At 37.8% G+C, this 13,536-nt stretch overlaps 1 protein-coding gene across 1 annotated transcript in view; it reads right to left on the minus strand.

The window, feature by feature from the left end:
* LOC128224180 (nuclear pore complex protein Nup214-like) overlaps positions 1-13,536 on the minus strand; it is a 43,187-nt gene that overhangs the window by 3,702 nt on the left and 25,949 nt on the right. Inside the window, exons 21-29 of the mRNA XM_052933927.1 lie at positions 12,696-12,912; positions 11,633-11,821; positions 11,227-11,394; positions 10,598-10,723; positions 4,118-4,201; positions 3,519-3,605; positions 1,119-2,267; positions 762-815; positions 73-556 (exon numbers count right to left, since the gene is read on the minus strand). Of these exons, the coding sequence (XP_052789887.1) occupies positions 73-556; positions 762-815; positions 1,119-2,267; positions 3,519-3,605; positions 4,118-4,201; positions 10,598-10,723; positions 11,227-11,394; positions 11,633-11,821; positions 12,696-12,912 (2,558 nt within the window). The remainder of the gene's footprint in view (positions 1-72; positions 557-761; positions 816-1,118; positions 2,268-3,518; positions 3,606-4,117; positions 4,202-10,597; positions 10,724-11,226; positions 11,395-11,632; positions 11,822-12,695; positions 12,913-13,536) is intronic.

The following is a 13,536-nucleotide window of genomic DNA, read 5'->3' on the forward strand; positions in this document are numbered from 1 at the left end:
GATATATTAAAATATTAAAATTGTAACAGTAAATTCTTCTACATAATACATTTCATTTCAAGTTTTTCAAACCTGGCAGTTTGACCAAAGGCTGAAGCCTGTCCAAATGCTGGGGCAGTAGTCTGACCAAATCCAAACCCTGACGTGGATCCGAATCCCCCGCCACCACTGGATGCAGGGGAACTCCCAAACAGCCCACCTTGACCCGCACTCGTAGTGGTTGTAGCACCAAACACACCTCCAGTGGAAGATGTTGAAGAGCTCCCAAATAATCCACCCATAGTAGTACTACTGGCTGGTTGACCAAATAAACCAGCACCAGCTCCAGATTTGGCTGGCTGGCCAAATAAGCCACCTTCAGCCCCAGATTTGGCTGGCTGGCCGAATAAGCCACCTTCAGCACCAGATTTGGCTGGCTGGCCAAATAAACCACCATCAGCACCAGATTTAGCCGGCTGGCCAAATAAACTACCTTCAGTACAAGATTTATCCGGCTGGCCAAATAAACCGCCATCAGCGTCAGATTTTGCTGGCTGGCCAAACAAACCTCCTGAACCTGGAATGGGGCAGAAATAACTAGTCAGATACTCAATAACTTCTTTGGAATGAGTGATTTTAAGTTAATACAAGTCCTTTTTTTTCAAAATGTTGATGTAAGATTTGTTTGGCAAATAAACACTAGTGTCAATTCTCAATTTCATACATGTACAAAAAATAACTTATGCATATGTGTATGTGACTCTAAAGGACTGTGTTCTTACCAGCAGTGGTGGTTGTCCCAAACAGGCTTCCCCCACTGGACTGACCAAACACACCTGTAATGAAAAGTATTTGGGAGGACTTAACTTGGTGTTTACTATTATTTATCAGGCAGTATCTTGCAACTTATTTCACCCTTCACACTCCCTCGTACGATATGAAAATGAGGTGTCCCATGTTGCAAAAGTACCTTTCTTAAATACATTACATAATGAATCAAATATAATGCAAAAACTCCCTATCATTGTAATCAATTATACAAATGTTTAGAAGATACTGAAACACATTGGTTGTCACATATTTTTATCAGACCTTTCTAGTAAACAAGTGGTCTGACTAGCTGCAGTAGTCTTAATTACCTGAAGAACTGGTCGTAGTTTGTCCAAATATTCCTGAGCTTGATGTAGTATCTGTTGTTGATGACTGACCAAAAAGTCCTGCGTTAGCAGTGGAGGCTTTTCCAAATAGTCCTTGACTTGCAGATGCAGGCTTTCCAAAAAGCCCTCCTGATGATGATGTAGTGGATGTAGAGGAGAGACCAAACCCTTCTGATGAAGCAGATGGGGGCTGACCAAAAGGTCCTCCAGTTGTAGATGAAGCACTTGTAGTATCCTTGGATTGACCAAAGAAACAAGTAAATCCATTTGCTGATGAGCTAGTTGAAGTTGATCCAAACAAGGAACCACTGGGTGTTGTGTTGGCAGTAGTTGAAGAGCTGGACACACCTGAAGATGGCGTTGTTGTCTGTTCAGACTGAGGAGTGGAACCAGCTGTAGTTGAGGGCTGGGTACCAGATAAAGAAGTAGCTGAGGACTGTCCAAAAACTACTGCAGTGGGCCCAGTGGTTGATTTACCAAATAGACTGGTAGCCGGAGTAGATGATGCTGTTGAAGATTGGCTTGTTGCTGCATCAGAGTTGGCAGAAAATACAAAGCTTCCAGCTGAGCCTGATGATTTTAATGCTCCTTTCTCTGATTTAGCTTCATTTCTTGTTTCCTGACCTGCATCTGAATCTGTCGGCTGAGTAATAGGGGAGGAGGGTTGTGCAGGTGGCTGTGTGAACTGGTTGTATTCAGTTTCAGAATCATCAGCTTGAAGTAAGGCTGACATGACCTTATTTGGTTTGGGCTGGCCTAAGATTGTTGGTACAGGAGTAGAGGAAGGTACCGGCTGGCCTAGGATTGTTGGTACAGGAGTAGAGGAAGGTACCGGCTGGCCTAGGATTGTTGGTACAGGAGTAGAGGAAGGTACCGGCTGGCCTAGGATTGTTGATACAGGAGTAGAGGAAGGTACCGGCTGGCCTAGGATTGTTGGTACAGGAGTAGAGGAAGGTACCGGCTGGCCTAGGATTGTTGGTACAGGAGTGGAGGAAGGTATGGGCTGACCAAACACTGTTGCTGTTGAAGTGGTGGAGGTTTTGGTGGATTGACCAAACAATGGTGCCCCTGCAGATGTTTGCTGCCCAAACGTAAATGCTGGCAAAGCAGTTGGTTGACCTGTAGTTCCACCTTGAAGAAAATAGCAAAATGTATTTTCAATATGATACTTATTTCTGAATATCAATTCTACTGGAACTTAGAAGATACCGGTACATAATCATATCTCACCTCCTACATGATTCAAGCAATCTGTTGAGTGTAACCGACTGTTTACATGAGTCAATGGTTAGAAAATGGCGACAAAAAACAGTTTACAAGCACAACAAGTGACGAATCTCTCAAAAAAGGTTATAATTAAATTCAGAAGAGACGCTTCGATGCAACAAGAAATCTGCAAATGTGCTGAGGAGCTACCTACAAGAAATTGTTTAACTGTTGTTGTTTTTCTTATTATTACATTTATTGACTGTGAAGTGTGATACATCTTTCTTGTACAGTTATAATTTAATGTTACCTTACTGAGAAAATATATATGCTGTCAAACAATGTTATTACTACATTTACATTGTTATTGTATTTATTCCAAATAAACTTGATAACATTAACTTTTTGTACTTCCTAAAATATAATTTTGAGACAATATTTAAGCGTCACTGAATATTTTCATAACACATACATTATATCTTATAATCTTATTATTAATGGTACTCGGCGAGATATATTCGTTACACTGTTAGTAGCTGGGGGGGTATGTGATATACACCCCCAGTGGTTTCATACCATGCTCGAGCTTCGGTCTAGCATGGTATGAAACCACTGGGGGTGTATATCACATACCCCCCCCAGCTACTAACAGTGTAACCAATAATACCAACCTTAGTTGTTCATATACTTCTAAATCAATGCTTTTATTATAATTTTAGAAATTGTTAATTCATATATTTTAAGGGCATGTCTGTTAAATGTGTTTTTAATGATTGATTAATTTTTAACAATAGGTTTTATCAGAGTGCTTGTTGTTTGATTTGATTTAACAAGATCCTTCAGTGATATGTTAGCATAGAAAACCACATAGTAAAGAAGATATTTATAAATGTCTTAATGTGGCCTCTTCTCTAAATAAAGATATTATACCTATTATTATCACATTTATCATTATTATTATCATCATCAGATTATGATGATTATTATTATTAGCATTATTAGCATTATCAATTATTATCATTATCACTGTTGTTGTTGTTGTTCATAGGAAAATGTTTGATAAAGAAGTGATGTCACGACCAATTAAGATGGACTGATCATGGATGGCTTTATAATATATTCAATATCTTAACTGAAGTGAAAATACAGAACATTATATATGTCATGATAATGTACCTGTTTTGATCTGGCTGTCACCAGCAGCCACAGAAGTTCGCTTTCCAAACAGTCCAGTGATGGAGCCTGGGGCTAAGGGCTTCTCATCTTGAAAATATATGTACCCGGTATACATTGTTTATATAAATGAATACATTGCAATAAGTTTAAAGTCTTCATTAATTTCATTCTAATGAAGTCAGCATTTATTTCATTTATGTAATTGAGATGTTGTCTCTGAAAATGAGTCCAGCTAAAATTTTCATGTTAACAAAAACAGACTTTTACCAAGAAATAGGCCAACAAAACAAACATATAAAAATGAGTAAGTAAAAAAAAAAAGGCACATTTTCAAAAATATGAAAAAAGCTATGAGTGATGGCTTGAAACCTCACATTATTTTAAAAGAATGATCCATTATGTTTAATTTTTTGTTTACATACCAGTAGATAAATTGGTGCCAGGTTAAAGAATTTCATCAATGAAATCACTATTTAATGCTGTGTCCAATTTGAGCCAGGACATATTCACCTAATAACTTAACATTTTACTATACTATAGTTTAAAGGCCCTCTTATTCTTGAAAATGGTTTGCCCTTATCCAGCTTTAACTGTCTTACTTGCTGTTGTAACAGTAGGGGTGAAGGTGAATGGCTTGGTCGTGTCAGAGATGGCTGGCTGTCTGCCAAATGTTAACGACTGGGCTGAAATGAAATAATTCCGTCTGGTTTTACTTGATCTGGAAATCAATCAGATTCAATTAATTTACAGGCACTGTCAAATTTCTTACTCATCCTAACTGAGATGACTGGTTTGTCTTAAGATGAGGGATATTTAGTTCAATACAGGCACTGTCAAATTTCCTACTCATCCTATCTGAGATGACTGGTTTGTCTTAAGATGAGGGATATTTAGCTCAATACAAGCACTGTCAAATTTCCTACTCATCCTAACTGAGATGACTGGTTTGTCTTAAGATGAGGGATATTTAGCTCAATACAAGCACTGTCAAATTTCCTACTCATCCTATCTGAGATGACTGGTTTGTCTTAAGATGAGGGATATTTAGCTCAATACAAGCACTGTCAAATGTCCTACTCATCCTATCTGAGATGACTGGTTTGTCTTAAGATGAGGGATATTTAGCTCAATACAGGCACTGTCAAATTTCCTACTCATCCTATCTGAGATGACTGGTTTGTCTTAAGATGAGGGATATTTAGTTCAATACAAGCACTGTCAAATGTCCTACTCATCCTATCTGAGATGACTGGTTTGTCTTAAGATGAGGGATATTTAGTTCAATACAAGCACTGTCAAATTTCCTACTCATCCTATCTGAGATGACTGGTTTGTCTTAAGATGAGGGATATTTAGCTCAATACAAGCACTGTCAAATTTCCTACTCATCCTATCTGAGATGACTGGTTTGTCTTAAGATGAGGGATATTTAGTTCAATACAGGCACTGTCAAATTTCCTACTCATCCTATCTGAGATGACTGGTTTGTCTTAAGATGAGGGATATTTAGTTCAATACAGGCACTGTCAAATGTCCTACTCATCCTATCTGAGATGACTGGTTTGTCTTAAGATGAGGGATATTTAGCTCAATACAGGCACTGTCAAATTTTCTACTCATCCTATCTGAGATGACTGGTTTGTCTTAAGATGAGGGATATTTAGTTCAATACAAGCACTGTCAAATTTCCTACTCATCCTATCTGAGATGACTGGTTTGTCTTAAGATGAGGGATATTTAGCTCAATACAGGCACTGTCAAATGTCCTACTCATCCTATCTGAGATGACTGGTTTGTCTTAAGATGAGGGATATTTAGCTCAATACAAGCACTGTCAAATTTCCTACTCATCCTATCTGAGATGACTGGTTTGTCTTAAGATGAGGGATATTTAGCTCAATACAAGCACTGTCAAATTTCCTACTCATCCTATCTGAGATGACTGGTTTGTCTTAAGATGAGGGATATTTAGTTCAATACAGGCACTGTCAAATTTCCTACTCATCCTATCTGAGATGACTGGTTTGTCTTAAGATGAGGGATATTTAGTTCAATACAGGCACTGTCAAATTTCCTACTCATCCTATCTGAGATGACTGGTTTGTCTTAAGATGAGGGATATTTAGTTCAATACAAGCACTGTCAAATTTCCTACTCATCCTATCTGAGATGACTGGTTTGTCTTAAGATGAGGGATATTTAGCTCAATACAAGCACTGTCAAATTTCCTACTCATCCTAACTGAGATGACTGGTTTGTCTTAAGATGAGGGATATTTAGCTCAATACAAGCACTGTCAAATTTCCTACTCATCCTATCTGAGATGACTGGTTTGTCTTAAGATGAGGGATATTTAGCTCAATACAAGCACTGTCAAATGTCCTACTCATCCTATCTGAGATGACTGGTTTGTCTTAAGATGAGGGATATTTAGCTCAATACAGGCACTGTCAAATTTCCTACTCATCCTATCTGAGATGACTGGTTTGTCTTAAGATGAGGGATATTTAGTTCAATACAAGCACTGTCAAATGTCCTACTCATCCTATCTGAGATGACTGGTTTGTCTTAAGATGAGGGATATTTAGTTCAATACAAGCACTGTCAAATTTCCTACTCATCCTATCTGAGATGACTGGTTTGTCTTAAGATGAGGGATATTTAGCTCAATACAAGCACTGTCAAATTTCCTACTCATCCTATCTGAGATGACTGGTTTGTCTTAAGATGAGGGATATTTAGTTCAATACAGGCACTGTCAAATTTCCTACTCATCCTATCTGAGATGACTGGTTTGTCTTAAGATGAGGGATATTTAGTTCAATACAGGCACTGTCAAATTTCCTACTCATCCTATCTGAGATGACTGGTTTGTCTTAAGATGAGGGATATTTAGTTCAATACAAGCACTGTCAAATTTCCTACTCATCCTATCTGAGATGACTGGTTTGTCTTAAGATGAGGGATATTTAGCTCAATACAAGCACTGTCAAATTTCCTACTCATCCTATCTGAGATGACTGGTTTGTCTTAAGATGAGGGATATTTAGTTCAATACAGGCACTGTCAAATTTCCTACTCATCCTATCTGAGATGACGGTTTGTCTTAAGATGAGGGATATTTAGCTCAATACAGGCACTGTCAAATTTTCTACTCATCCTATCTGAGATGACTGGTTTGTCTTAAGATGAGGGATATTTAGTTCAATACAGGCACTGTCAAATTTCCTACTCATCCTATCTGAGATGACTGGTTTGTCTTAAGATGAGGGATATTTAGCTCAATACAGGCACTGTCAAATGTCCTACTCATCCTATCTGAGATGACTGGTTTGTCTTAAGATGAGGGATATTTAGCTCAATACAAGCACTGTCAAATTTCCTACTCATCCTATCTGAGATGACTGGTTTGTCTTAAGATGAGGGATATTTAGCTCAATACAAGCACTGTCAAATTTCCTACTCATCCTATCTGCGATGACTGGTTTGTCTTAAGATGAGGGATATTTAGTTCAATACAGGCACTGTCAAATTTCCTACTCATCCTATCTGAGATGACTGGTTTGTCTTAAGATGAGGGATATTTAGTTCAATACAGGCACTGTCAAATGTCCTACTCATCCTATCTGAGATGACTGGTTTGTCTTAAGATGAGGGATATTTAGTTCAATACAGGCACTGTCAAATTTCCTACTCATCCTATCTGAGATGACTGGTTTGTCTTAAGATGAGGGATATTTAGCTCAATACAAGCACTGTCAAATTTCCTACTCATCCTATCTGAGATGACTGGTTTGTCTTAAGATGAGGGATATTTAGCTCAATACAAGCACTGTCAAATGTCCTACTCATCCTATCTGAGATGACGGTTTGTCTTAAGATGAGGGATATTTAGCTCAATACAGGCACTGTCAAATTTCCTACTCATCCTATCTGAGATGACTGGTTTGTCTTAAGATGAGGGATATTTAGTTCAATACAAGCACTGTCAAATTTCCTACTCATCCTATCTGAGATGACTGGTTTGTCTTAAGATGAGGGATATTTAGCTCAATACAGGCACTGTCAAATTTCCTACTCATCCTATCTGAGATGACTGGTTTGTCTTAAGATGAGGGATATTTAGTTCATTACAAGCACTGTCAAATTTCCTACTCATCCTAACTGAGATGACTGGTTTGTCTTAAGATGAGGGATATTTAGTTCAATACAAGCACTGTCAAATTTCCTACTCATCCTATCTGAGATGACTGGTTTGTCTTAAGATGAGGGATATTTAGTTCAATACAAGCACTGTCAAATTTCCTACTCATCCTATCTGAGATGACTGGTTTGTCTTAAGATGAGGGATATTTAGTTCAATACAAGCACTGTCAAATTTCCTACTCATCCTATCTGAGATGACTGGTTTGTCTTAAGATGAGGGATATTTAGTTCAATACAAGCACTGTCAAATTTCCTACTCATCCTATCTGAGATGACTGGTTTGTCTTAAGATGAGGGATATTTAGCTCAATACAGGCACTGTCAAATGTCCTACTCATCCTATCTGAGATGACTGGTTTGTCTTAAGATGAGGGATATTTAGTTCAATACAGGCACTGTCAAATTTCCTACTCATCCTATCTGAGATGACTGGTTTGTCTTAAGATGAGGGATATTTAGTTCAATACAGGCACTGTCAAATTTCCTACTCATCCTATCTGAGATGACTGGTTTGTCTTAAGATGAGGGATATTTAGCTCAATACAGGCACTGTCAAATTTCCTACTCATCCTATCTGAGATGACTGGTTTGCCTTAAGATGAGGGATATTTAGCTCAATACAGGCACTGTCAAATTTCCTACTCATCCTAACTGCGATGACTGGTTTGTCTTAAGATGAGGGATATTTAGCTCAATACAGGCACTGTCAAATTTCCTACTCATCCTATCTGAAATGACTGTTTTGTCTTAAGATGAGGGATATTTAGTTCAATACAAGCACTGTCAAATTTCCTACTCATCCTATCTGAGATGACTGGTTTGTCTTAAGATGAGGGATATTTAGTTCAATACAAGCACTGTCAAATTTCCTACTCATCCTATCTGAGATGACTGGTTTGTCTTAAGATGAGGGATATTTAGCTCAATACAAGCACTGTCAAATTTCCTACTCATCCTAACTGCGATGACTGGTTTGTCTTAAGATGAGGGATATTTAGCTCAATACAGGCACTGTCAAATTTCCTACTCATCCTATCTGAAATGACTGGTTTGTCTTAAGATGAGGGATATTTAGTTCAATACAAGCACTGTCAAATTTCCTACTCATCCTATCTGAGATGACTGGTTTGTCTTAAGATGAGGGATATTTAGCTCAATACAGGCACTGTCAAATTTCCTACTCATCCTATCTGAAATGACTGGTTTGTCTTAAGATGAGGGATATTTAGTTCAATACAAGCACTGTCAAATTTCCTACTCATCCTATCTGAGATGACTGGTTTGTCTTAAGATGAGGGATATTTAGCTCAATACAAGCACTGTCAAATTTCCTACTCATCCTAACTGCGATGACTGGTTTGTCTTAAGATGAGGGATATTTAGCTCAATACAGGCACTGTCAAATTTCCTACTCAATCTATCTGAGATGACTGGTTTGTCTTAAGATGAGGGATATTTAGTTCAATACAAGCACTGTCAAATGTCCTACTCATCCTATCTGAGATGACTGGATTGTCTTAAGATGAGGGATATTTAGTTCAATACAGGCACTGTCAAATTTTCTACTCATCCTATCTGAGATGACTGGTTTGTCTTAAGATGAGGGATATTTAGTTCAATACAGGCACTGTCAAATTTCCTACTCATCCTATCTGAGATGACTGGTTTGTCTTAAGATGAGGGATATTTAGTTCAATACAGGCACTGTCAAATTTTCTACTCATCCTATCTGAGATGACTGGTTTGTCTTAAGATGAGGGATATTTAGTTCAATACAAGCACTGTCAAATTTCCTACTCATCCTATCTGAGATGACTGGTTTGTCTTAAGATGAGGGATATTTAGCTCAATACAGGCACTGTCAAATTTCCTACTCAATCTATTTGAGATGACTGGTTTGTCTTAAGATGAGGGATATTTAGTTCAATACAGGCACTGTCAAATTTTCTACTCATCCTATCTGAGATGACTGGTTTGTCTTAAGATGAGGGATATTTAGTTCAATACAGGCACTGTCAAATTTTCTACTCATCCTATCTGAGATGACTGGTTTGTCTTAAGATGAGGGATATTTAGCTCAATACAGGCACTGTCAAATTTTCTACTCATCCTATCTGAGATGACTGGATTGTCTTAAGATGAGGGATATTTAGTTCAATACAGGCACTGTCAAATTTTCTACTCATCCTATCTGAGATGACTGGTTTGTCTTAAGATGAGGGATATTTAGTTCAATACAGGCACTGTCAAATTTTCTACTCATCCTATCTGAGATGAGTGGTTTGTCTTAAGATGAGGGATATTTAGCTCAATACAGGCACTGTCAAATTTTCTACTCATCCTATCTGAGATGACTGGTTTGTCTTAAGATGAGGGATATTTAGTTCAATACAGGCACTGTCAAATTTTCTACTCATCCTATCTGAGATGACTGGTTTGTCTTAAGATGAGGGATATTTAGTTCTATACAGGCACTGTCAAATTTTCTACTCATCCTATCTGAGATGACTGGTTTGTCTTAAGATGAGGGAGATCAAGTATATTGTTGAGTAAGTATCAAAATGTAAACTATTGTCAAGTTTGATGGCCCAAAGCAAGTTATTCAAAGTAAAATATTCATGACTGGCACTATAATATACTTTTGCTAAAAGTTAAAAGGTCACTGCTTCTCCAAAAGAGGATGTTTTACCCTGGGTAGGGGAAAATATATCTACTTTTTTCAGGAGGAGAATGAGGATGAATCGCCCCCAATAAGAAAGAAACATACTGATTGTTCAGACATACAATATGCAATTAAATTCTGCAGATCATTCTTTTCTTAAACAATTAAGAATATCCTGCTGCCATACATTATTACAAAATATAGAACAAACCTGGTGTTGAAGCTTCTGTTTCAAACAGTTTTCTGTTGATGGGCGTGCTGGAGGGCGGAAGTTTTGGGCTCTCTCCCACATAACCCGGGGCTCCTGACAGAGCTGGCTTGGGCGTTGAGGTCGACACTGGAGCATATCAATATGTATGGAAATGTTACAACCTTCTTTTTGTTTTTATGGGCTTAAACATGTATTGTGGTGGGAGGTGAGAGTTTGGGGCTTTTTTTAAACAGAACCCTGGGCTTCTATTACCTACTTCCTTAGGCAGTAACAGAAAAAATATGAAACTGTTAGATTAACCAAATATGTGTATTTGGCGGGAGTTTGGGCATTTTCCTACAGAATCAATGTCTCCAAGTACTGCTGCCTTGGGCAAAGTAGACGACACTGGGAAAGAATCATGTTTTTGATTTCATACGTACAAACATGTGTACAAGTCATTTAAGGTGCACTTCCAAATTTAATCACCCGCCACCCTTCTTTTTATTAGATGGTTTTAAATATCATTTATACATGTGTAGCAAACAACAGAAACATGTTTCGGTTTAAATACCCTATGATTGTCATTGGAGTTTTCATCCTACTGAATGTTTGAAGAATATAAAAAGCTTTGACTTTGCCAGTCTTACCCTCTGAGGGTATGCTATACTGGGCTCCAAAACCCTGGTTGGTCCCGTTACTTTCACTGGAGTCTTCATCATACTCCTCACTCTCTGAGATGTTCCCTACATCGTTCTCGGAGCCGCTGGGTGTAATGTCCTCAAACTGTACACCATTTGCTTCCTTCAACTTTATCACTGTGCAGTAAACCAGTCAAATTGTTAATAAATTAGGCAACCACTTTATGAACCAATCAATTTACATACATTCAAGTTAAATAAGTCACATTATTTATAAACCATAATTAACTATTTCAATAAAGCTAGTATTTAATATTTTTTTATCATTTCTGCAAGCATTATTCAAATCAACAGAAAATGATTTACATCCCATTGATACTGGTCAGTTTCAATTAAATACAATTATAGAAATAACCTTGATGTAAGGCAGGCACATCTCCAGTCCCCTGCAACAGGGTCTTAGGGAGCCCAGACCTCTCAATGGGCTTCCCCGTGAATCCAGGCATGGGGAGACCTGAGGTAGACTTGACAGGAGGTGGAACAGGCTTGCTATCTGGGGGTGGGGCTGTCAACACAGGGTTGAGGGTGATTCCACCAGATTGAACTGTTGTATAAAATTTGTGACTTGAAATTTGGTACCGCAAGGTAAAATAGGAACTTTTGAGATAAATGAAAATAAACTGTCACTTTTAAATGAGGCCTAAAAAAAATAATTGTTTGGTTAGGGTTACATCCTTAAAAACAATAGGTAGGGTAGGTAGGCTTTTTTTTATTTTTTTTTTATTTTTTTTTTTATTAGGTTTTATATAAGAATATAATTTTCATCATTGGAGAATGGTGTTAAAGCTATCTTCTGTACAAGCATTTAAGGTTTAAACTTAATATTAAAAAGCAATTAAAAAAAAAACGAAATTTTTCTTTTTTTTTAGTTTTTCATTTTTTTTTCAAACTGACTATAAAAACGGTAGGGTCGGCGCCTATTCCGTACGTAGGGTCGGGTAACCCGAACCAAATGTATTTTTTTTTTTAGGCCTGATGGCTTCAGAGCTGCAAATAACTTTAAGTGTATAAAATGCCTATGTTATATCGTAAAGTGCAATGCAGACCTTTGTTTCAACTAATTTAGTGTTATGGTCTTTTATAGTTAAAGTCTGATTGGACATTGATGTATGCATGTATTTTATGTACATCATAGGTTTGATCCTAAGAGCATAACTTAATCAATTAAAATCACTGAACAGTGCTTGCTTCCCTTAGCATTATTAAACACAAAGCTCGTCAGAGAAAATTACAGCATATGAGTATTGACACCAATTACACCCCTTATCTGTAGCTCTGCAGCTTTAGCATGTATCTCCTGTAAAACTTCATCATTAGAAGAGTATAAGACTTTATGGTTTAAGTCAAAAATGTAAACAGCATTTATTTGGTTCATGTTGCCAGGGCAACGCTCTGTTCTTCATAGTATCAATTCCTACCTGACTGCTGTTGAGTACGTTTAGGTTTGATGAAAATCTCTTTCAATTTCTCTGCTGGTTTTTTCCCCTTGTCCTTCCCCTTGTCCACGATGTTCTGCAGGAAACCCTTTACAACTCCATCTCTTTCATCCTTAGGCCGTGCTATCTGTTGTTGTTGTTGCTGCTGCTGCTGGAACTGCTGCTCTTGCTGTAGCCTGCTTCTTACTGGCTTAGGGTCCTGAAAGGTACCCATATGATACATTAATTTCTAGCTAGATACAGAGACGAGACTTAATAATACTAGGTGCAAATTGCTTACTAAATACAAACTCACTCCTAGCTACAAATGTGCTCCTTAATACAAATGCAATTCTAGTTACAAACTTGCTCCTAAATACAAACTCATTTCTAGGTTCAAACTCACTCCTTGTTACAAATTGCTCCTTAAAACAAATTCACTCTTTGTTACAAACTTGCTCCAAGACCTGTACAAACTTGCTCCTTAATACAAACTCACTCTTTGTTACAAACTTGCTCCTAGACCTGTACAAACTTGCTCCTTAATACAAACTCACTCTTTGTTACAAACTTGCTCCTAGGCCTGTCCAAACTTGCTCCTTACTACAAACTCACTCCTTGTTACAAACTTGCTCCTAGGCCTGTCCAAACTTGCTCCTTACTACAAACTCACTCCTTGTTACAAACTTGCTCCTAGACCTGTACAAACTTGCTCCTTACTACAAACTCACTCCTTGTTACAAACTTGCTCCTAGACCTGTACAAACTTGCTCCTTAATACAAACTCACTCCTTGTTACAAACTTGCTCCTAGACCTGTACAAACTTGCTCCTTACTACAAACT

The sequence above is a fragment of the Mya arenaria genome, chromosome 17, assembly GCF_026914265.1.
Source record: "Mya arenaria isolate MELC-2E11 chromosome 17, ASM2691426v1".
In the NCBI taxonomy this organism is placed as follows: Eukaryota; Metazoa; Mollusca; class Bivalvia; order Myida; family Myidae; genus Mya; species Mya arenaria.